The sequence below is a fragment of the Rhincodon typus genome, chromosome 7, assembly GCF_021869965.1.
Source record: "Rhincodon typus isolate 14 chromosome 7, sRhiTyp1.1, whole genome shotgun sequence".
Classification (NCBI taxonomy): Eukaryota; Metazoa; Chordata; class Chondrichthyes; order Orectolobiformes; family Rhincodontidae; genus Rhincodon; species Rhincodon typus.
This window is the reverse complement of record NC_063338.1, coordinates 23,696,637-23,719,631: the sequence shown is the minus strand read 5'-3', so window position 1 is coordinate 23,719,631 and position 22,995 is coordinate 23,696,637. Positions and strand designations below refer to the sequence as shown.

At 38.8% G+C, this 22,995-nt stretch overlaps 1 protein-coding gene across 1 annotated transcript in view; it reads right to left on the bottom strand.

Moving 5' to 3' along the window:
* LOC109931044 (parathyroid hormone 2 receptor-like) overlaps positions 1-22,995 on the bottom strand; it is a 100,247-nt gene that overhangs the window by 20,331 nt on the left and 56,921 nt on the right. Inside the window, exons 7-10 of the mRNA XM_048598714.1 lie at positions 13,462-13,648; positions 7,633-7,786; positions 4,889-4,949; positions 3,071-3,137 (exon numbers count right to left, since the gene is read on the bottom strand). Of these exons, the coding sequence (XP_048454671.1) occupies positions 3,071-3,137; positions 4,889-4,949; positions 7,633-7,786; positions 13,462-13,648 (469 nt within the window). The remainder of the gene's footprint in view (positions 1-3,070; positions 3,138-4,888; positions 4,950-7,632; positions 7,787-13,461; positions 13,649-22,995) is intronic.

Genomic DNA, 22,995 nt, shown 5'->3' with positions numbered 1-22,995 from the left:
CAACATCTTTTCACCCCCAGCACTCCATATCACGCCCTCACTATTGCATAAATACTGCCCCCTCCACACTTCACATCAGCTCTGATGAAGAGTCATCTAGACTTGCAATGTTAGCTTGCTTTCTCTCCATGGATAAAAACCAAAAGAACTGCGGATGTTGTAAATCAGGAACAAAAACAAAGTGGCCCCATCCCCGCCTCTTCGACCTGTTTGTTTCCTCTCCACCTATCCTCTCCTCTATCCCTCTTCTATCCGCCTCCCACTCTCTCCCTATTTATTTCAAAACCCCCTTCCCCTCCCCCTTTTCTGATGAAGGGTCTAGGCCCGAAACGTCAGCCTCTCTGCTCCTATGATGCTGCTTGGCCTGCTGTGTTCATCCAGCCCTGCACCTTGTTGCTGGAAAAGCTCAGTAGGTCTGGCAGCATCCGTGGAGGAGAAAACAGAGTTAACGTTTCGGGACCGGTGAGTTCTGAGGAAGGGTCACCGGTCCCAAAACGTTAACTCTGTTTTCTCCTTCACAGATGCTGCCAGACCTGCTGAGCATTTTCAGCAACTTTGTTTTCATTCTCTCCATGGATGCTGCCTGACCCGCTGTGATCTCCAGCAATTTTTGTTTTCAATCACTTTTTAATTGTAGTTTCTTCAAAGTCATATTTTATCTGGACTTTGAACAATTTCACGGTGTCCACAAAATCTCGAAATCTCTCTTTACATCACCTCTCCTTTCCATCTACTAATATTTGCTATCAAGACCAACAAATCCATTTATTTGGCTTCAAATTAACACTTGGAGCCTCTGTAACGTGACAAGGTCTAGCCTGTACAGTGTCTACATCAAATGAAGTCTGTGTTAGTTAGCACAAAGATAATTCATAGATTAGTTATATTCTAGAGAGCCAGTTAGTGAAGGAAACAATTGGAGCTAATCTTTCCACGTGCTTATAAGGTGCCACTTATAGTTCTACATTTTAAGCAGCACCTTTCAACCCAACTACAGTTTTAGTCTGTGTTGATTTATGGGAGCACAAATTAATTCCAGTTAACCCCCAACAACTGCATGCTATTAAACAATACATACATAATTTGTGGCCTTGGGTTCTTGTGGTGTGGTGGTAATGTCCCCACCTCTGAGCAAGGAGACCTAGGTTCAAGTCTCACCTGTAATAACATCTCTAAATAGGTTGATTAGAAAATATCTGCAAGTTTCAGTCTGGAACTATTTATTTCATTCTTCAGTTTTTATGCACATTGTGTATTTAAAAAGTCTATAGATTGACTGTATATATTTTTAATCAACCCATTCAGATATGTTATAACACACATCTGGTGCAGATAGGAACTGGACCTTCTAACCCAGAGATAGGGACATTACCTCTGTGCCACAAGAGCTCTTTGTGAAAATTTCTTTTTGAAAATTGGAGCAACTCATAACTTCATTGTTCTTGTTTTATTGGATGGGTGGGGTGTTTGGGGGGAGTGGATGGAGCAGGTAAAAATAGTAGTGAGGCCAATACTGCTTCTGCTTTTAATTACTTTCAACATAGGTCCTAGTCTGTGAGTGACTAACAAGCATGAATATCCTGGGGTAAATTTCTGGGCCAATATACAACATCCAACCCAAATCTACAAATATGGGCTCAATTTGGAAATGGGTCTGGTTAGTATGTTGAAAATTAAAGTTTTCTACATGAGCAGGAGCTCAAATAACAATGAGCTATTTATGAAATACTCAAGTTCTTCAATATATCTTCACTTTAAAAAATGCTCCAAGTTCAGGAGATAAACCATCAGCTTTTATTGTTTTAAAAGAGTTGTGCGCTCCCTCTAGAATTTCAAAGATCAAAAATAACTCATTGCTATGGAAACACCAAATACTATTGCATGGAAGAAATATACTTGGATTCAGCCACCACTTTAGTGAGATAGAAAAGCAAACATAATTGCCTAGAATACTACAAAATGTTACTTTAACACCACCTTTCACAGCAGTTCAAGAGATGTTGATCATACGAGCAATTCACTTACAGTTTCTTTTCCAGCAATCAAGAGCAATTCTTAAAAAATATCTCCAAACATTCCATTGTTTTGTATGGCACAACACAGAATAATGGTTAATCACAATTCTGTGATTGTTAAGTTGATAAAGAAAGCAAGTGGCAGGAAATGTTGTGTTAGTTAACAGACATGTGACATGAATATGGTTGCCAGTGAAAATGTGTGAAATACTGATTGTAAAAAATAGAGTTCCGAATTCAACGAACTAAAATTCATGCTCAATATCTGTTTGTTTATTTTGTTCTTTTTCATCAGTTTACATTCCTTCACTCCTGTAATAAGGCAACTTGACTTGTTATACCTTTATTACAGATATTCTATTAAACCTGATTTGAAATATTATTACATACCTCTGGAGCAGGTGGGACTTCAACTCAGTCCTCATGGCTCAGAGGTAGGGGCACATCTTCATTATATTCTGTGTAAAAGTATATTTTCGTACACTCCTTATCAAGTAACTTTAATGAATTACTTTCTACTCTGTCCAAATCAGCATTAAGCCAAAGCAAAGAAAGTAATTCTTCTTTCCTGATACACAAATCATATTTTTATTAGATCACAATGATCGAGTATTTTTACGCAAAAGCTTTAAAACAAATCTACATTGTTGATTTGACAACATTTCACTCCACTCTGCAAATTCTCTCTCTTTTTAAATTAATTTGCAGAATGTGGGCGTGACTGGCCAGGCAGCATTTATTGCCCATCCCAGAGGGCACTTAAGTGGCAACCACATTACTGTGGGTCTGGACTCACATGTGGCTCAGGATGGCAGTTTCCATCCCTAAAATACACCAGTGAATCAGATGATTTTTCCTGACAATCAACAATGCTTTCATGGCTATCAATAGACTCCAAATTCCAGATATTTATTGCCATGGCAGGATACAAACCTGGCTTCCCAGAATATTACCCGGATTAACAATTTGGGATAATATCACTGAGCCATCACCTCCCCTTAGATTCCTCTGATCTGTCAAACCTGTGATAGGAAAAGATTAAAGTGCACACTTACCACAATAGCTATTAAAATTGGTGTTTGATAAATCCAATTGAAGTTGCCCACGTTTAGATCCCAGCAGCTTTGTCACAGAAAGAAAGAAAAAGAATTTTAATGCAAGCAAAGTTTTAATTCTTTGCGTCTGAAAGTGCCGGAATTTCTTCACGATGCAGCATATTTTTGCTGTAGTCATTTAGTAGTCATTTAGTTTCCCAGCTTTACATGTAGTTGAACTAGAGATAATAACAAGTATTGAACTGATACATCAGAACAAAAGAGAATAAACAAAAACTAAGGAAAAATAGAGGTGCTCACTTGGCACATGTCTAGCCACATAATCCTCAGTCATCTCCTTCCATTCTAACCTATTTCTAAAAACAAGCTGTCACACGATCTCCTTGTTTTCACCATTCCCCGCAGCTAATTTACTTGCCCATCCACTGGGCAACTGAGTGACTGCACTTAAACAAGTTCTTCTCTTCCTGTAATGCAGGTGACATTTAACAGGGTTCAAGTACATTTTCATGATGTTCCTGATCTCCAGCCAGGGTTATGAATACTGGTCGACCGGATTTTGCTCCAGTTGCCTGCCAGCTTATAGTTGATGGTAGCAATTGCTAACAAGACACAATCTGACAGACTTCACAGTGCTTAGAATATTGCTGTAACTATTATGGCAATACTAAGCCTATCTAATGAAAGGAGCATCAGTTAGATGAGGAGCAGTTCATACTGAACATTCAACCCTTTACAAAGTATATTCTTGAAATAACGTGGTTCAACATTTACTGTTCGGTAACTTTTCAAGCAGTGCATAAAAATGATCCTTGTGCATTTACCACATAAACACACTTTTATTCGAAACCTCAGTTTAAATCTATGAAACAAAGAGTTAATGAGAAACATAATTTTTTAATGGCTACAGCAGCAAGCTAATTAGAAGCCCGCTAAGTTTATACTCTAGAGGGTAGTTGCTTTATTAGAAGAAATTAATATGCTGCATTAGTTCACTTATTAATTGAATTGTTCTTCATATTACCAGCAAGATTGCCAACATTCTTACATTTAGAAGTTGATTGTTATAAGAATGAGGGGAATCTGATAGAAATCTATAAAATTCTAACAGGGCTAGACAGGGTGAATGCAGGAAGGATGTTTCTGATGGTTGTGGAATCCAGAACCAGGGGTCATTGTTTAAGGTTAAGGGGTAAACCTTTTAGGACTGAGATGAGTAGAAAATTCTTCACCCAGACAGTGGTGAGCCTGTGGAATTCACTGCCACAGAAAGCAGTTGAGGACAAAACTTCATATATTTTCAAAAAGGAGGCAGATATTGCTCTTGCAGCTAAAGGAATCATGGATATGGAGGTGTGATGGCATGAGGATATTGAACTTGATGACCAGCCATGATCATATTAAAAGATGGAGCAACCTGAAGGGGTCGAATGGCCTATTCCTGTTTCTAGTTTCTATTTTCTATAATTGGTGAATGAATAACTTTAATTATATCTTAAAATACAACTGGGCAGCAACCCTACTCAAAAACCTTCTCATGTGAATGAGAACTTGATCTAAAACATGGGACATTATTTTGAAGCCCACGTTAAATATGGTGGGATTTTTTTTTGCCAATATTGAGGTTCATAAATTGAAAGGATAGCAAATGGTAACATCACTGTTTGTGGTGAAAGGCAGTAATGCTGCCTGATATCAAATTTTCTCCATGTATTGGCAACTGAGAGAAGAAAATCAAACTATTACTGAAATGCATTACTTTACCAAATTTTTTTTTTGAAAAAAAGCCATCAAAAATTAAAGAAGTGATTTTGTCACCTTTCATCAGCCAATACTGCTCTCACAATGGCCCAAGCTGCAACAAAGACTGCTGGAACTCCTGGAATGGAAACAGAACTCATCATTTCTATTGGAGTAAGATTGATTCATTCCTCATCATTTCTCAAGGCATATTGTATGTCATTCAGTCATAAGCCTTTGAACCAATGCCTTTTTATTATTTGCTTTATGTATTATTGAATATAAATGGAATATACTTTGAGAAATTTGATGAAAAGTTGCTAATTTTACAGAACATAGATGCCACAAATCCAATTGAAGTTGCCCACGTTTAGGTCCCAGCAGCTTTGCCATAGAAAGAAAGAAAAAATGTATTTTAATACAATTCTTGGTTTCTGATAGTGCCTGAATTTCTTCACGGTATAGCAAAAGACTCTAATAATCATTTGGTTACCCAGCTTTACTTGTAGTTTAACTAGAGATAATAACAAGTATTGAACTGATACATCAGAACAAAAAAGAATAAACAATAGCTAAGGAAAATAAAGGCACCCACTTGGCCACATGTCTAATCACATAATCCTCAGCCATCTCCTTCCTCCTTCCATTCTAACTTATTTCTACAAACAAGCTCTCACATGATCTCAGAGATAGTAGGAACTGCCGATGCTGGCGTCTTAGATAACAAGGTGTAGAGCTGGATGAACATAGCAGGCCGGGCAGCTTCTTCAGAAAGTGGTCCAGACCCGAAACATCAGCTTTCCTGCTCCTCTGATGCTGCCTGGCCTGTTGTGTTCATCCAGCTCTACACTTTGTTATCTCACATGATCTCCTTGGTTTTTCCATTCCCCATGGCTAACACACCAGCCCATGCACTGGCAAATGAGTGTCTGCACTTGCACAAGTTCTTCTCTTCCTGCAATGCAGATGACATTTGACAGAGCACAATTGTGTTTTCATTATGTTCTGTTTTTCTATCAAAATCATCAGAATTTTATGGACACTTCGATTTAGAGTTTTGTAGTGCCGAAAATGCGCCTGGGGATCCGCATCCGGAAACAGATCCCATTTTCGGTGGTAACAATCATGATGTGACTCACATGGAGGAAATTCAAACTCAGCAGGGTCACTTAAGCTCATTTGTGTGTTTAAAGGGACCCCATTTTCACTGGAGCAGGGGCTTGATCCTGAAGTGTGAGTGTTACCTTTGGAGTCAATGTAAATGCTTGTAAAAGAAGCATAAAGCACTGTTGGAATGTCAACTTATTAAAATTCAATGCCTTCAAATTTTGAAGTGAAACTGGCAAGCTGTGTCTGAGAGTTGACAAAAATCTGTGCTTGCAGTTTCAGCAGACGTTTGTTGACATAACCCTAAGTGCTGAAGTGCTTCTTTTAAAGTGCTATTACTGCTTGACTGCGTCCATTATTTTACATTCGCATAATTGCGGGGTGTGAGTTAGGGGGAGATGTGTTAGTTGTCTGAAATTTTACAAGTTGATTGACACCTTCAAATGATTATTAAAGGGCTGGAATTTTTGATGCGTAGTAATGAATACATGATTGTTTTAATACATATTGGGCTTGAGGAAATTGTAATGCATTGTGTGGGCTTTGACGAATGTATGTTCTTTTTAATATAGTGAAGTCTGTAACAGATACACAGAATGTTATTATAATCTCAGTATGGTACCTGAGGTTGACTTAGGTGACTTGGGAGAGAAAATAGAAGGGCAAATGATGGAAGGTGGTAAGTTGGCATCAAGCCTGCTAAGGGCTATAAGGCTATGACACCTCCAATCCACATCTGGGAGTGCGGAGGATGACTCTAGCACAAATCCATCCCACTGAGGCATGCTGACTCTCAGATTAAACTTGCTGCCAGTCATCTGCCTCTACTGAGAGATCAGCCTATGACCCTCCGGGACTATGGCAACTTTCACCTTCCACAAGGCTGAATATTCTGCAAACAACATCTTGGGCATTACCACAAACAAGAAAACTCCTGCCATATAAATCCTGTGACCACAAGAGCAGGTTTGACATTGGGAATTATGCTGTGACAATCTCACCTCCTGACTCTGTAAAGCTTCTCCACTATTTATAAGGCACAAGTCAGAACCATCATGAAATACTCCCCACTTTCCTCAATGAATGCAACTCCAACAATACTCAAAACACTTGGCAATATCGTGGACTAAGTAACATGCTTGATCAGCACTTAGGCACGAGTCCATTCACACTCTCTACCATAGACCCATTGGGTCGACAGTGTAAATCATATAAAAGATACACTACAGCAGCTTGGCAATGCACCTTCAACTGTGCATTCCAAATGTATGATGTGTACAATCCAAAAGTACAGGATAACAGGAAAACTATATGAAAGTTCCTGTCCTAGCCACCATAATTCTGACTTGTAACTATGTCAATACTCCTTTACTGTCACTGGGTCAAATGCTGAATTTCCTACCTTACAACATTATGGGTGAACCAAAACAGCATGGGTTACCCCCACCTTCTCAAGGGCACTTAGGGATGGGCAATGAATGTTGGTCTTGATGTCCAAGCTCCATGCTTGATTAAAGAAAACTGACATGCTACATCAGGCTGTGTATCGAAACTCTACAGCACGATCAGATATCACTTCCGGTTATGTAAGTGAAAACCAGTTGCTTCCCCAAAAGGGAAAGATCAAAATACCAAGTAATAATAATAGCTTCAGCAGTGCAACCTCTTTCCTTCCTTTTATATTTTTGTTTAAACAGAAGATTTTAGTGCCTTACCCCATCCAATGAAGGTAAAAGTCCATAGATATTTTCTGTCAGACAGGAAGGCCATCAGTATGAGACAGTGTAAATAAAGGCCTTCCACTAGAATCCAGTAGTAGTTTGTAGCCAAGAAATACAGAAACACTATGACAGCAATCTTGCATCCCACCTGTTACATATGAATATGTTAACATTAGAAATTACATTTACTTCAAAGAATTCACATTAACTTTACAGACTATGCACTTTGTTTTAAATCTCCATGTCACCTGACAAGCCAGAATGTGGACAGAGTTTAGTAAGATTTCAGCCACACTTGGTGAATTGATTTGGGGATTGACTCCAAGGAATTCCAGATCAGAGTCAATTTTATAAAACTTTATTGTTGGAATGTGGTTGTTGATATCATTTCCCATTTCCTGTTACTCCCCCATGAAATGAACCATTGCAGCCTGCATGGTATCATTTATAATGAAAATGATACAATTAGGTAGCTTGCTAGGCTATTTCAGAGAGCCTTTTAGAGTCAACCATATTGATGTAGGATCCACGTCATACTTAAGGCAGTCTACATAAGGATTACTTCCTTTAGGAATATTAATGACCCAAACCTATTGCTCCATGATCACTTTAATTGATCCAGCTTTTAGTTGCCTAATATTATTTGAATCAGCATTTTTCTAAAGGCTACGATTGTATCTTCAAGAAAACTTTAATAAGTTCTAAACTAAGGCTAACTCAGTAGGGTTTTCAATTTGATTGACAGCTCAAAAAGACTGTTAAAGGATCGGACGGCATGAATAGAGATAGTTTGTTTTTAAAATAGATTAACTACTCTTGATTGAAAAGGTTTAAATGGGTTTTCACGAATGAGAGTTTGTTTTCATATAGTGAATGTTACGTTATATATACAGATCTTTAATTTATTTTGTCTAATGTTGGCTTCTGAGGTCTGCCCACAGTGGATTCTGCAGCGAGTTGACATGGAAGATATAAGAGCCAAGGGAGATGTTATGATCCCACTTGATGTTATTACTGGATGAGTCAGATCCAAGACAGAAACTTTGCTTGATGTATAATACTTTGATTTTTCTTTTGGTTTTGACAAAGTGGTCCCACTGAAGCATAAGCATGCAGTGCTGCAGATTTTGCTTCAAACAAAAGAAATCAAGATAACAGAATAATCCAAACTATCTACTTATGATACAAATTCAAGGACTCTTGAATACACAGCAAAAGCATAATCCAATTAATTCCAAAACATTCCTTTATAAACTGAAAAGAAAGAAAACGGTATTTGTATTGTACCCAAAACACACCCCTGATACAGTACTCAAAATACTGCTTCAACAATACTCACACCAGCGTTGTTGTACCTAATGTCTCAGCAGTTTTAACCACTTGACTTCAACTCCTAGACGAGACAGCTTCTAACTGGAGCTGCCATATACCTCCTGAGCTTCAACATACACAGCTTTAAGTTATCTCTTCAGGGTTTTATCTTAACACTTATGATTTGGGAGTAACACAATGACTCCTTACTCGAAGGTATTCTCGTTCTCAAATATCCTTCCCATCTCGGGAGCATCAGTCTACACCTCCATTCTATTCCAAAGACTTCACAGGTCTATCCTAATCAAACCAAACTAAAAGTTTCCTTCTATAAGCAATGGATATTTCCCTTAACTTAAAAAAAACTAAGAATTCTCTAAGAAACCTTGAGGTCCCATTACTTCACTTGCTGAGTTGCAAAGCAGTCAAAAATAAACAAAATTTCATTAGTGACGCACAAGACTTATATACTCTGAAACTGAGCCTCAAAAAAAGTTTTAGATCAGCATGGTTGCAGAAATTCAAGTTAATTATTACCTTCAGACGCACATAAAAAAAGCCAGTTATGAACTCAAAACCCCGAAAGCCAACTCACACCAAACACAATACAGTCTTATGTGTAAATCCCACAGTTTACATCACACTGTAAAGCCCATCTTATGGCCATATGTTACCTCATATATCTCACATAGACTCCATTGGAAACAGCACACGTGTGTTTTTAGATTGGTCTAAGATCTAATGGATCTTCGAAGAGGATGCTGCTGGTGTGATGGAACTATGCACTGAACCAAAAACATGGTTTTCCACTGTAGCACAATGCGATTGTATCTCTATCAAATCCAAGTACACACTATCTATTGCTTTTACTGGAGAACTTTGGGATTTACAGAACAATTTTAACACTAATGTCATGTTTTGTATGAAGGACAGCTTCACCAGTTTATTATCCTGCACAAACAAGAAATTGATCGCAATTGTGACAGATACTTATGTTTAAAATATAAAATGGTGGAGTGCCTTAAACAAAGAATATTTCCCCAGACCTTTTTCGACTCTTATTGAAGGGATTTTCATAGATGCCAAGAATCTCTGCTTACAGTCTACAGTAATACACAGATGTTAATTTTCAGTAGCATTATCTCAGTAATCTCATCTGCCTTTATTGGTACTGGATGATTAAGACAATACCAAGTAAAAAATTAGCAACAATAATGTGTATTTATCTAGTGCCTTAAAGCATTCAAGGTATTTTAATAGGCACATTATAAAATGAAATATGACCAAATCCAATAAAAAGATACTAGATCAGATAACCAAAAACATGATCAGAGGTGAGTTTTAAGTAGCATTCTAAAGGAATAAAGCAGAGACAGAGAGATGTATAAGGAGGATATTCCACAGCCCTGGGCCAAAGCCACCGAAGTGGTAGCTGTTACGTTTAGATTTATTTGCTATATATCTTATTTATCTCATAGAAATGCAGAAATGATTTTAATTCTAAACAGTTTATTTACAGAACTTTAAAATATCTTCGAATTTAGAAGGGCCTAAACACACACACTGTCACAATTCAAAGCCCAAATCCTTTTTGGAACTCCGTCAGTCTGATGTCAGTACTCAATCCTTTAGCTCCACCCATAGGCTTAAACAATCAAGTACAATTAACACAGATCAGTGAATATGCTAACATAATCGAATGCAGAACAAGTGAACCTTTGAATACTACTGCGGCCACCAGAGGAGCGGTGATTAGGGTTGAAGTGCTCAGGGAGACAGGATTAGATGAGTGAAGATAACTTGAAGGGTTACAGAACAGAGGTCATTACAGAGATAGGGAGAGTTGACACCTCAGAGCGACCTGAAAGCAAGAATGAGGATTTTAAAGTCAAGAAGTTGCTTGCTCAAGAACCAATAAGTCAAGGAGCCAGTTTAGATCATAAGATGTAGAAGTAGAATTGTAGAAGACCAGGTTGGAGTGCGATTGAATAGTTAAGTCTAGAAATAATAAAGACAGGAATGAGGGTTCCAACAGCTGATGAGCTGAGGGTGGGGCTGTCAGGTGATGTTACTGAGGGGGAAATATTTGTTTTCCATGATGGTGTGAAAAAGGATCTTTCTTTTTTTCTTTGTTCTTTCATGGATGGGGACATTGTTGTCAAGGCCAGCATTTGTTGCTAATTGCTGATTGTCCTTGAACTGAGGACTGTTAATAATCAACTATATTCCGGTGCGTCTGGAACCACATGTAGGCCAGACCACATAAAGACAGGAGAATTCCTACCCCAAACAGCAATGGTGAACCAGAAGAAATATAAAACCAAGGTTAGAAACAGACTGGTTTGGTCCTATCTAAAATCAAAATGTTGTAGATGGTGGAAATCCGAAATAAAAATAAAGTACTGGAGAAACTCAACAGTCTGGCAGCAACTGTGAAGAGAGAAACAGAGTTAACAATTCAAGTCCAATAATACTAAGTTCTGAAGAAGAGTAATGTCTGAGTCCTTTCTGTTTTCACTTCTGATTTAGTCAGCGATTCGTGTCAGGAAGAAGGATTGAGTCTGTATTTAGGGAATAAAATTTGCAGCAGGGGCCAAAAGCAATTGTCCAGTTTTTGGAATGTTTAATTGGAAGGAATTTCTGTTCATCCAGTATTGGAAGTTGGAATTTCTTCTTCTGTGCTCTTAAAACACAAACTCCTTTTCTGAAATGTTAAATTTTATTTCTTTCTGAAACAGTTTAATTGCCAAGATAATGGATTGAATAGAAGCTCAGTATTGTCGTAGTTCTGTTGATGAACAGCTAATATAACGAAACTATAGTACTTCAATAGTATGATCTACCTACTGCGCTATATCAAGAAGCAAATAGATCCAAATAGATATTATTTACCAGTTGTCTTTGACACACAGAGCCATACAGCACAGAAACATACCCTTTGGTCCAACTAGTCCAAGCTGAACATAATCCCAAACCAAACTAAACTAGCCTGCTCCTGGTCCATGTCCCTCCAAACCTTTTGTATTCGAGTGTATTTTAAATGTTGTAATTGTACCCACATCTACCACTTCTTTAGGAAGTTCATTCCACACACGAACCACCCTCTATGTAAAAAAGTTGCCCCTCATGTCTTTTTTAAATCTCTCTCATTTCACCTTAAAAATGTGCCCTTAGTCTTGAAATTCCCCATACTAGGGAAAAGACACCTATCATTAACCCTATCCATACCCCTCATGATTTTATAAATATCTATAAGACCACCTCTCAACCTCCCACACTCCAGTGGAAAAAGTCCCAGCTTTTCCAGCCTTTCTTTATAATTCAAACCTTCTATACCCGGCAAAGTCCTGGAAAATCTCTTTTGAACCCTCTCCAGCTTAATAATATCCTTCCTATAACTGGTTGACCAGAACTGGACAGTACGCAAGCAGAGGCATCACCAATGGTCAGTAAACTATACCACCTCAACCAAGCCAACCTGCAGCTATAAATCAGGGCAAGGATGGTGCTGCCAGTAGCTACAAAGATCACTATGACTTTCAATTTCTAACCTTCAGAGTTCTTCCAGGCTGAAGAGATACTGCCAGCATCTCAGAGATAGCAAGAACTGCAGATGCTGGAGTCAGAGATAACATATTGTGGAGCCGGAGGGACACAGCAGGCCAGGCAGCATCAGAGGAATGGAAAAGTTGACGTTTTGGGTTGGGACCCTTCTTCGGAAACCCTGCTAGTCCCGACCCGAAATGTCAACTTTCCTGCTCCTCTGATGCTGTTACCAGCATCTCTGTCTGTTGTGCAACCACATCCCTAAGCAGATAGAAGCAGAAGGTGACTTTAGCACAGTGACGAGTTACCCAATGGTGCACATGCCATAGACAGAAAATTGACAGAATATTTTCCATGTGCCACATCTCAACAGGAAGATGTGTCAGAACGACAAGAGACTCACGTTGAACACACGTTTGAAATGATGCTCTCTATCTTGGCAACAGATACATGCTTTTATTCTGTCTAGCTATGTGTATGTGCTGCCTTGAATCCATCCCTTTGAACCAGGCGGTGGTTGCTACATTATGGAAGAGGTCACACTGTAGTACAGTTCAGCTGTAGCCTCGAGTCTGGCCTCACTCGTGGGAACATTCCAGTGCAGATTTATGAAGATGGTGCTATGGAGAAGCACAGATTATGATCATCTTTCCAACTATTTCCTTCTGCAATTTTGTCGCCAAAGATGACAGATTTCCTTCAATTGTCTGCTCCCCAATATATTTTATTCATTTTCAAAACTGGTTCCCATCCACTATGTACCTGTCCAACTTAGCATACATTTTACGATCAAACAGTTAAAGTGAATGGCACGGGAAATTTGAGCGCTAAGGCACTTTAACCGTGTAGAACTGATGTCTTCCAATAGATGAAAATCGGGCTCCTGTATTTTAAAGCCTTTTAAAAAGCAAAGAGACTGACATTTCAGGTCAAACCTTTCATCAAAACTGATAGAAATGTACTTACGTTACGGAACTTCTCTACTATAGGGGCAACTGTGATGGTTGTCAGATCATCCACTGAAAGAGAATCATACTCCTGCATTTTGAAATCAGAATGCACAACATTGTCTTTGATGAAAATACTGAGTGCCCTCAGTATGAAGGAGACAAACAAGTGCATGTGGATATAATTCCGAGTGCAATGGAGTCTTCTGTTAGGGAGAAAAAATTGAATGTGAGGCATATTACAATCAGTATCCTTCAATCACTTCACTATTCTGTAATAAACAAACTGTAACAATTGTGAATTCACATAAATACTTTGCAATTTTTTTTAAAGCAAGCTCCAGCTATTGATTCATTTGTCTTTTTGGGGCATAAGTTGTTAGATTTCTACAGAAAGCCATGGCTTATTTCAGAAGTGTCTATTTATGGACTATATTTGCGTCAATTTGTATGATGTATTGGTGTGGAGGTACAGGCCAGTGTGTTGAACATATGTAAACTGGGTAAGTGTAGGCTTGTTTGTGGTACCAAATTCTAGTATTTGCAGTTTTTTTCACTTCTGGTTTTTGTTACCTTTCAATGAATATGAAATAGTTTTTAAAACTGTCACTTTAAATGAAATTGCAATATTTGAGAATATACTGCCTCAAAACATCGGTTTGATTCTAGCCTCAGGTGACTGTCTGTGTGGAGTTTGCACTTTCTCCCCGTATCTGTGTGGGTTTCATCTGGGTGTTCTAGCTTCCTCCCGCAGTTCAAAGACATGCAGGTTAGGTGGATTGACCATGCTACATTGCCCCATAGTGTCCAGGGTTGTGTAGGCAAGGTGGATTAATTGTTGTAAATGCAGGGTTAAGGGGATTGGGTCTGGGTGGGATGCTGTTCAGAGGATTGGTGCAGATGTGATGGGCCAAATGGCCTCTATCTGCACTGTAGGTACTCTACTGTTTTGAATCCAGATCATACAGTTGAAGATGTACATGATTTCAGCAGTATACCTAAATCTCTTGTTGAATATGTATGTTGGAAAGGTACTTTTTATCATGTACTCTCTAGATTTGCACTCATCCAAAATTATATGAGACATGTCATAATTTGTATCAAGTCCACATCAATGGCCTATATTGACAATCAGTCTGACAATGTCCCATTTTTAAAATATTTGTCCTTGTCTCAAATTATTTTGTTGCCTCACCTCTCCCCTATTATCTTTGTAATCTCTTCCAGTTCTAGAAAACTCTTAGACTCTGTATCCTCCAATTCTGGCCTCTCATGCAACCTGATTTTAATTGCCATAGCTTGTCCCACCTTCAGTTGATTTGGTTCTAAGCTCTGGAATTCACTCTCTAAACATCACTGTTTCTCTGTCTTGCTTTCTTCCCTTAAAACAATCTTTACGACCTATCTCTTTGATCAATTCTCCAACCATACATCCCATTATTTCCTTAAACAGGTCATGTTGAATTGTGTTTGAAACATGCCAGTGAAATGCCTTGGGATGCACAACTATGTTAAAAGTGTTATGTACATGTAAGATCTTTTTTGGCTTTGTTTTAGCATCTTTTGGTCAAATAACAAATAATAGCATTGGGATTAACAGGCACTTCTGCTGCTATATGAACTGTGCTGGTGATATCTATAAGGAATAGATTTGAAGCAGTTCATCCAGTTTTTTCACATTGGGTTTCTGGCAAAATTATCCATAGTTTTCATTTTTAAAAGTTTTAGCTGAAGAAACAGAGAAAGTGGATTAGACTACATATTTCAATTCCTGCATTCCTATTGCAATAATGGAAAGAAACTTAAGTTACGTTGTAATATCGACTATCTATTTTTATCTAATTATTTATTTTCCTGCTCACTGCATTTTTTCTTCTTGAGTCTTCTGTCCTGTTTGTTTTCTATTTTCTTAATCATCATGAGTGTATGGTTATAATATTATAAATCTGAAAACCGAAATCTGTAAACTCCCTTTAACAATAGATACAAAGGATCTCTTAAACATGGCTCCAAAAATCATTTGACTTCTCTGGTGGATATGGTTGCAATTAAAACCACGCTTTACTTATCTCAAGCAGGACGACAAGAGACATTTGAAATTCAATAATTATTTCCACAGAGGGAAACAGAAACCCTCTGAGAATGTGAATATCCCTTTCGAGCCTCACCAAGAGAGAATAGGAGCGATCCAAGTTAATAGCTGAGACAATTAAAAAACTAATTATCTCAGCAAAAAGATAATGCATGGACTATGCTCCAGACCTGGGCTAAGTGGTACCTAATTTTGAGACACACTTTCACAATTTAGGATAGCAGCTATATTGAATTTTTAACTATAAAAGCCTGGCTAGAATTATCATTTTGTGCAAGAGTTTAAAATGAATCTATGGAGACAGCTCCTGATAGAACTCTCAGCTGAATTAATGTGAACAGCGTGTAAGCATTGGCTTTTGCCTCCGACGCTGTGATTTATAGGGTGGGACAAAAAAAAATCCCCTTGACTTTCTTCTTTTCTGTATTTTGTTCATTCGCTCTTTTATTTCCCTGTAATTCTACACTTTCTTAGACCCTGCTATTTTGTGCTGTCATCGAAATAGTCACTGTACTTCCTGTAGAATTTCTCGAGAATTGAACAAATCCCCTACAATAAATTGTACCACATGCTCATTATCAGTCTTCATCCAGCTCTAATGGTTCTCAGTAATTCTAAAGGATCAACGTTCCAATCCTTCTCTTTGTTTTTAAATACTTTCTCAGTCCCACCCTACTTGAAAAACCTTCTACTGCAATCTCTGCCAATCTGCATCTTCTGTTGCCATGACTCTGGAATATGACACATTTCCCATCTGTGTCACTCTCATTAGGTTGTAATCTCTGATGTTTTTGTCCTTTATTTCAAAACCAGTTTACCTTCCTATCTTGAATTTCTGCCTTCACAGGTTTCCTGAAATGTTCCCTTCAGCAATGCTTTCCTGTCCTTTATCAAGTGCATGGATGTTTATTTGCCTTCCTATATAGTGTATGTTGGCATTATTTCACCATACAAGCCTTCACTCACCTTATTCCATCTCACAATAACAATATCTTATTTCCATCCTCGTCAACTTGCCTAATTTGCCCTTCAGCCAGAGGGTGATGAATCTATGGAATTCACTGTCACAGAAGGCTGTGGAGGCCAGGTCATTTAAATTTAAGATAAACATAGATAGGTCCTTGATTGACCTAGGGGATCAAGGGTTACATGAAGAAAGCGGGAGAATGGGGCTGAGAAACTTATCAGCCATGATTGCATGGCAGAGCAGACTCGATGGGCCGAATGGCCTAATTTCTGCTCCTGTGTCTTATGGTATTATGGTCTAAATTTTAGTTACTTCAACCACTCCATGTGCTAACAAGTTCTAGATTCTTAATGCTGCCTGAGTAAATACTTTTCTCCTGCATTCGTTTTTTAGGATTTACTAGTGATTTCCTTTCATCTAGGGCCCTTAGCTGTGGATTACCACAAAGGAAATTCTTCATCTTCATCTGCACTATCAAATTCATTCATAATGTTAAAAATACTCAATATGCCAGCTCTCAGCCTTTTTTTTTGCCTACGGAGAAAAGGATCCGTCTGCTTGGTGTTCCCTGATCATTATAATGACTCAATTCTAGTATCACCCTCATACAAATAGTAGGAAGCTCAGTAGTCTCCATAATGGCTCACCAGAAATCCTTTGTCCTTACATGTTTTTGGCTTGAAAAACTCGGCTCCCTCACATGCATACATAATTGAAATGAGAGGATCCTAGTGATGCTAATTCAACATATTTGGATGGTCAGGCTCTTCATCGCGGTTCTCTTAATAATGTTATGCAGCAGATTGCTCAGTGAATTATTTCTACTAGCCAGAAATGATTATAGTCATTTGTAATCAATTGTTTAGATATGGTATGAGTCACTTCTGGAGGAAGTGGAATTTGAGCCCAGACATTTGTGGGTCACTCCACTGCACCTCAAAAGTGCCAAAATGAATTATATACTAGGTGAAGCATCTCTCCTGACCAAGTTCAACATTATACAAAGGTTAATTTTCTTAGACTTCTTACTGTGTTGTTGTAGGTTAGTTGGAAACCCCAGTTAACTATAAACTGCTGGACATCTGCTAACATTCTTGCAGGTGCAATTGTTGAAAGTCTGAGGAAATTTAGCATGTATATACACATCGTGCTATAAAAAGGATATTGTTAAACTAGAAATGGCACTGAAAAAATTTACAAGGATGTTGCTGGGATTAGAGGGTTTGAGTTATAAGGAGACCTGGGATGTTTTTCCTTGGAGGACCAGAGGCTGAGGGGTAACCTTATAGAGGTAAATAAAATCATGAGAGGCATCGATAAGGTGAATAGCCAAGATCTTTTCCTAAGGGTAGGCAATCCAAAATTAGAGGACATAGGTTTCAGGTGAGTGGGGAAAGATTTAAAATGGACATGAGGGGCAACATTTTCACACAGAGGGTAGTGCGTGTATGAAACGAGCTGCCAGAGGAAGTGGTAGAGGATGGGTACAATTACAACATTTAAAAGACATTTGGACAGGTCCATGAATAGAAAAAGTTTAGAGGGATATGGGCCGAATACAGGCAAATGGGAATAGTTCGGTTTAGAATACCTGGTCGGCATGGACAAGTTGGACTGAAGGGTCTGTTTTCGTGCTGTATGACTCCATGACTCTACGATTCTAAAAATGTAATTAAAAGAACACAAATAGGCTATTTAAATATTCATTGGGAATTTCACAGTACTTCAATCAACGCAGTAAATTTGTCTGGTTTTATCTGGTTAGTATTGGAATCATAAGACCCAAGAACAATACAGTCTCTGGTTTGTGCTTAAGCACGTGTCCTCCCATAATTGGCCTCAGGGAAGACAATACTATCAGGGATCCCAGACATGATTGCTATCCCGTTTCCCCTACTACAAATGCATGTGCATGGAGATAACAACATGCTGCAGCATGCCTGTGTTTGTCCTGCAACCTTTGAACACACGCTACCAGGATACACATGATGAGCATTTGTTATCATACTCTAGTGCAGAATCAACACTTTCAAAATGGTAGTTCTTTTTTAAAATCTGAAACCTCGTAATTGTTCATATTCAATTATTTACTTTTACAAAATTATTAACATGACACAATATAGATGAGTCCCACTTTTAAATGTATCTTCTATTTTAACTGCAAACAACTCTCATACTGTAATTCTATTGACTGTCTCAAACTATACTGAAATGCAATTGATTGAGAGTATTGTACTTTATTTCCAAAGACCTCACTTGCATCCTACAATAATATTTATTCCCAACAATTACCTTGTCTAAACATTCTGTGAAAAATGTTCATAGCACATTTTCAAAATATTGTATGATTCTGCTTTCAAACCCATGAACTCCTTGAACAAAAACAGAAGTTGCTGGAAAAGCTCAGCAGGTCCGGCAGCATCTTTGAAGAAAAAAATCGGAGTTAACGGTTCGGGTCTGGTGACCTGGTGAGGAAGAGTCACCAGACCCGAACCATTAACTCTGATTTTTTTCTTCACAGATGCTGCTAGACCTGCTGAGCTTTTCCAGCTAACTTCTGTTTTTGTTCCTCATTTACAGCATCCGCAGTTCTTTTGGTTTTCATAAACTCCTTGTGTTAGGTAAGCTTGTTACAGCACACACATTTGATTGTGTTATCTTTTTATTTGGTAGTTTATCCTTGTTGGATGAATTGATTTTTTAAATGTTTATGTTGGTGATTAGACCTTGTTGTTAACTCCACTAAATAATGTTAGCCCGCAGTGCTTTCTTCATAGCCGACTTTTGTGAAAATGTTTCAACTTCGAAGAGTTTCAAAAATGATTTCTCTCCATGAGCTCTAGTGAGTTTTTTCAAATAATTCTTCACAACTCACCTCACTATGTATGCAGTACACCTCTATGTTGCCCTTTTTACGCTATGGTATACTCAGTAATAACGGAAACACATTCCCTTACCAGAAATCCCTGGGATTCCTCATACGGTGCTGTATTTAAAATGCAGCTGTGCACCAGGGAAAGACCTGCCAGTCAGGAATTGACCTTCACAGTGCCCATAATAGGAGGGGAAAGGGATAGAAAATATTCTGAGGGCACAGAGGTGGCATGGGCGGCTCTTCATTACAAGTTCATATTTGCAAATGTATTGCTATTTTCATCATGGTTGACTGTCATTGTAACTTCAGTTACAGACATCAAGCCACATTGGGCTACCTGTCCTTAGTGCCATTCCATGTAAGAATCCTGTCCAAGGAAGTTCTGCTGATTTCCTAATGCCTTGACAGCTTGTCCTTGTTCATTGTTTTTATTTTGAGTGGGGAGGGGCAACATGCTGTAAAACCTTCAAACCACTGAAAATGTTCAGTTTTATTCAACGACAGCAAAAGCGCAGAAGGAAAAAGAACAGACAAAATGACAGCTGCATTTGCTTCTGGGAACGAACAAGAATCGCTCGCCTTTCAAGCAACAACAAATTTACAGTAACTGAGTGACCACAGTAGTGCAGTCACAAGGATAATAACCCCTGCTGTGGCTAGTTACATTGGTCACAGTTCCAATGAACTGGTGAGAGGAACAACAGAAACAGAACAGTGAAGTGAGCAGCCAGCATTTGCACCATTCACAAATGATGGCTTGGTATCTTCTTCCACACAGTGGGGCAAGGGGGAATCCAACAAGGGGAGTCACGGAATATTTCTACATAGACACTTGACATAAAACCCTTATTCTGATTTATGCAGCATAATGCGTATCACAAAAATACAGCAGGAGATGGTAAATGCTGTATGATTACTGATACCTCCCCTCAGCCACTCGAGCCCACACCTCTCCAAGACCCCACATCACCCTAGAAAGGCAGCATTGCATGGAAGAGCACATTGGAAAATTCTTAGAGTTCAAGTTGAGAGGAAAACAGTTTGTGCAGCCAATTGTGAACTGTGTCTTGCAGGTGAGATTTTCAAGTTCACCTGCGATCACTTCTGCTTCACAGAGTCGACTTTGATCAATCTTTAATTACCAATGACATAGAAAAATGGAAACATAGAAAATAGCAGCAGGAGTAGGCCATTTGGCCCCTTGAGCATGCTCTACCATTCAATAAAATTATGGCTGATCATTGAATTTAATATCGTAATCCTGCACTATCCGCCCCACCTCATATCCATGATCCCTTTAGCCATAAGAGTTGTATCTACCCGCTTTGTGAAAACACAATGTTTTGGCCTCAACCACTTCCTGTGGGACTAAATTCCACAGGCGCACCACTCTCTGGGTGAAGAAATTTCTCCTCATCTCAGTCCTAAAAGGTTTACCCCTTATCCTTAAACTATGAACCCTGGTTCTGGACTGCCCCATAATTGGGAACATCCTTCCTGTATCTAACCAGCCTACTCCTATTAGAATTTTATAGGTTTCTATGAGATCCTCCTCATTCCTCTGAACTCCAGTGAATACAATCCTGACCAACTTACTCACTCCTCATAGGTCAGTTCTGCCATCCCAGCAATCAATCTGATAAACCTTCACTCCATCCCTCTGAAGTTAGAACATCTTTCCTTAGATAAATATTCCAAATCTGCACATAATATTCTAGGTGTGGCCTCATCAATGCCCAGCACAAGTGCAGCAAGACATCCCTGTACCTGTACTCAAGTCCTCTCACTTTGAAGGCCAACATACAGTTTGCCTTCTTTACTGCCTACTGCGCTGGCAACTCAACATATAAGGGTAAAATACAATAGTGCATTGGAGGGCATGGGTTACGGTGGGAGTGGGGCAGTTGATCAATGGTCACAACCATCCTGGCTTTGCTAGGGTGACAGGGCAACACAATGTTGATATGTCTAAGCTGTAGGGCTGGGGGTCGGGGGTAAGAAGAGACAAATGAGATGACACAAATGAAACATTTTGGTGGGACAGTGTGGAAATTCAGTACTGATGGGGTCAACAGAGGATGCAAAGAAGAAAGGAACATCGAGGTTTCTGGGGATACTCCTTGATTACCAGACTGGGTCTGCAACCACTCTGCTGGGCGTGACCTGCATTGCCTTTGTTAGAGGCCTCGCTATTTTTTCATTGTTACATTGTTATTTTATCAATTTTGATTTGGAGTTGTGTGCTGAGAACTGTGAGCTAGAGATGACTTGTGGGCTGTGGGTAGTAGCTTGTGTTGAAAGGAAAACAGATCAAATAAGCCTTTGTTAGGCCAGGCCTAGAAGTAATTGTGGGCTGGTTCTTGATCAAAAGATTCTGCAGATGCTTCATCATCAGGGAAAAGCATTATGTTTGAACAGATAGCAGAAGTTGACCATTAACAAGGTGAGTGCCTAGGAATTGGATCCAGCAAGTCTGGAAAAAATGTCATGCTCAAGTACATGGCAGATGTTGTATGGTAAGTGGGACCTCGTGGAGGAGACAGACAGTCTGCCAGGGAGTGGTCAGCATTTGAATTGGGTTTTGGACTGTGTTTTCTGTTAAGAAGGAATCTGGCTATTGATACCACAGCATGAAGATTTAAAGGCTCCCTGCCTAACCTCCCATGAGCAACTATGGGAAGTTTAGATAATAGAAAACTAAGTAATAAGTATTGATGCTTTTATCTGAGTGAAATGCAAAGGTGACCCTGATTGACACCTTCAGAAAATCAACCAAGAAACCAACATCTATGTCTGTGGAACAACGTATCATGAAAACCACTCAAGTAATTTGAACAATTTTAAATTTTCTTTTACTTATCCTTTAATTGTGTTTGTTTGTCTGACTGTCTTTTATGCGAATGGGGCTGGAAATAAAGTATTTTCAGTTAAAAGCATAGGCCAACTAGATTACTTTCAGTAACTGGTGCACAAGGACACCCAGGTCAAATTGGACATTCCCCTCTCAATTTACAGCCATTCAAATAATAATCTGCCTTCCTATATTTGCTACTGAAGTAGATAACCTCACATTTAACCACATTATATTGTATCTGTAATGCCTTTCCCCACTAACTCAACCTGTGAAGATTGCTTATGGTCAGGATTTATGTCTGCACAGTGTGTGGATACTCTGTGTATTTCACATGCAGGATGCTATGATTACAGTTAAATTCAACCTGTATTCTGTAAGCGCATGATTAATCTAATTGCCCCTTTAAGAGGCTCAAGTCACTCACAAGTAAAGCCTAGGTCCTCATACAAAAAAGAAACATTCCACCCACTCCAGGTGTAGTTGCAGACATTTTCTACATCCATTGTCCATTTATGAGTTGCATGAGATTGGAACGTGTTACAACACAGAGACAAACAGCAGAACCAAATTAGCCTTTCCACCTTTCTATTCACAACACAGTAAAATTAAAGCCTCAAAGGCCCTCAAAATGACCCCAATGATTCTTAAACAGACTTTTGAATAGCCAATCCCAAACTCTACTAATAATCATTTCCTGGCACAGGTTTGTATCTAAGTAAAACACTTAGCAATTTATTGACAATACAATGACTGCAGTAGACTAAA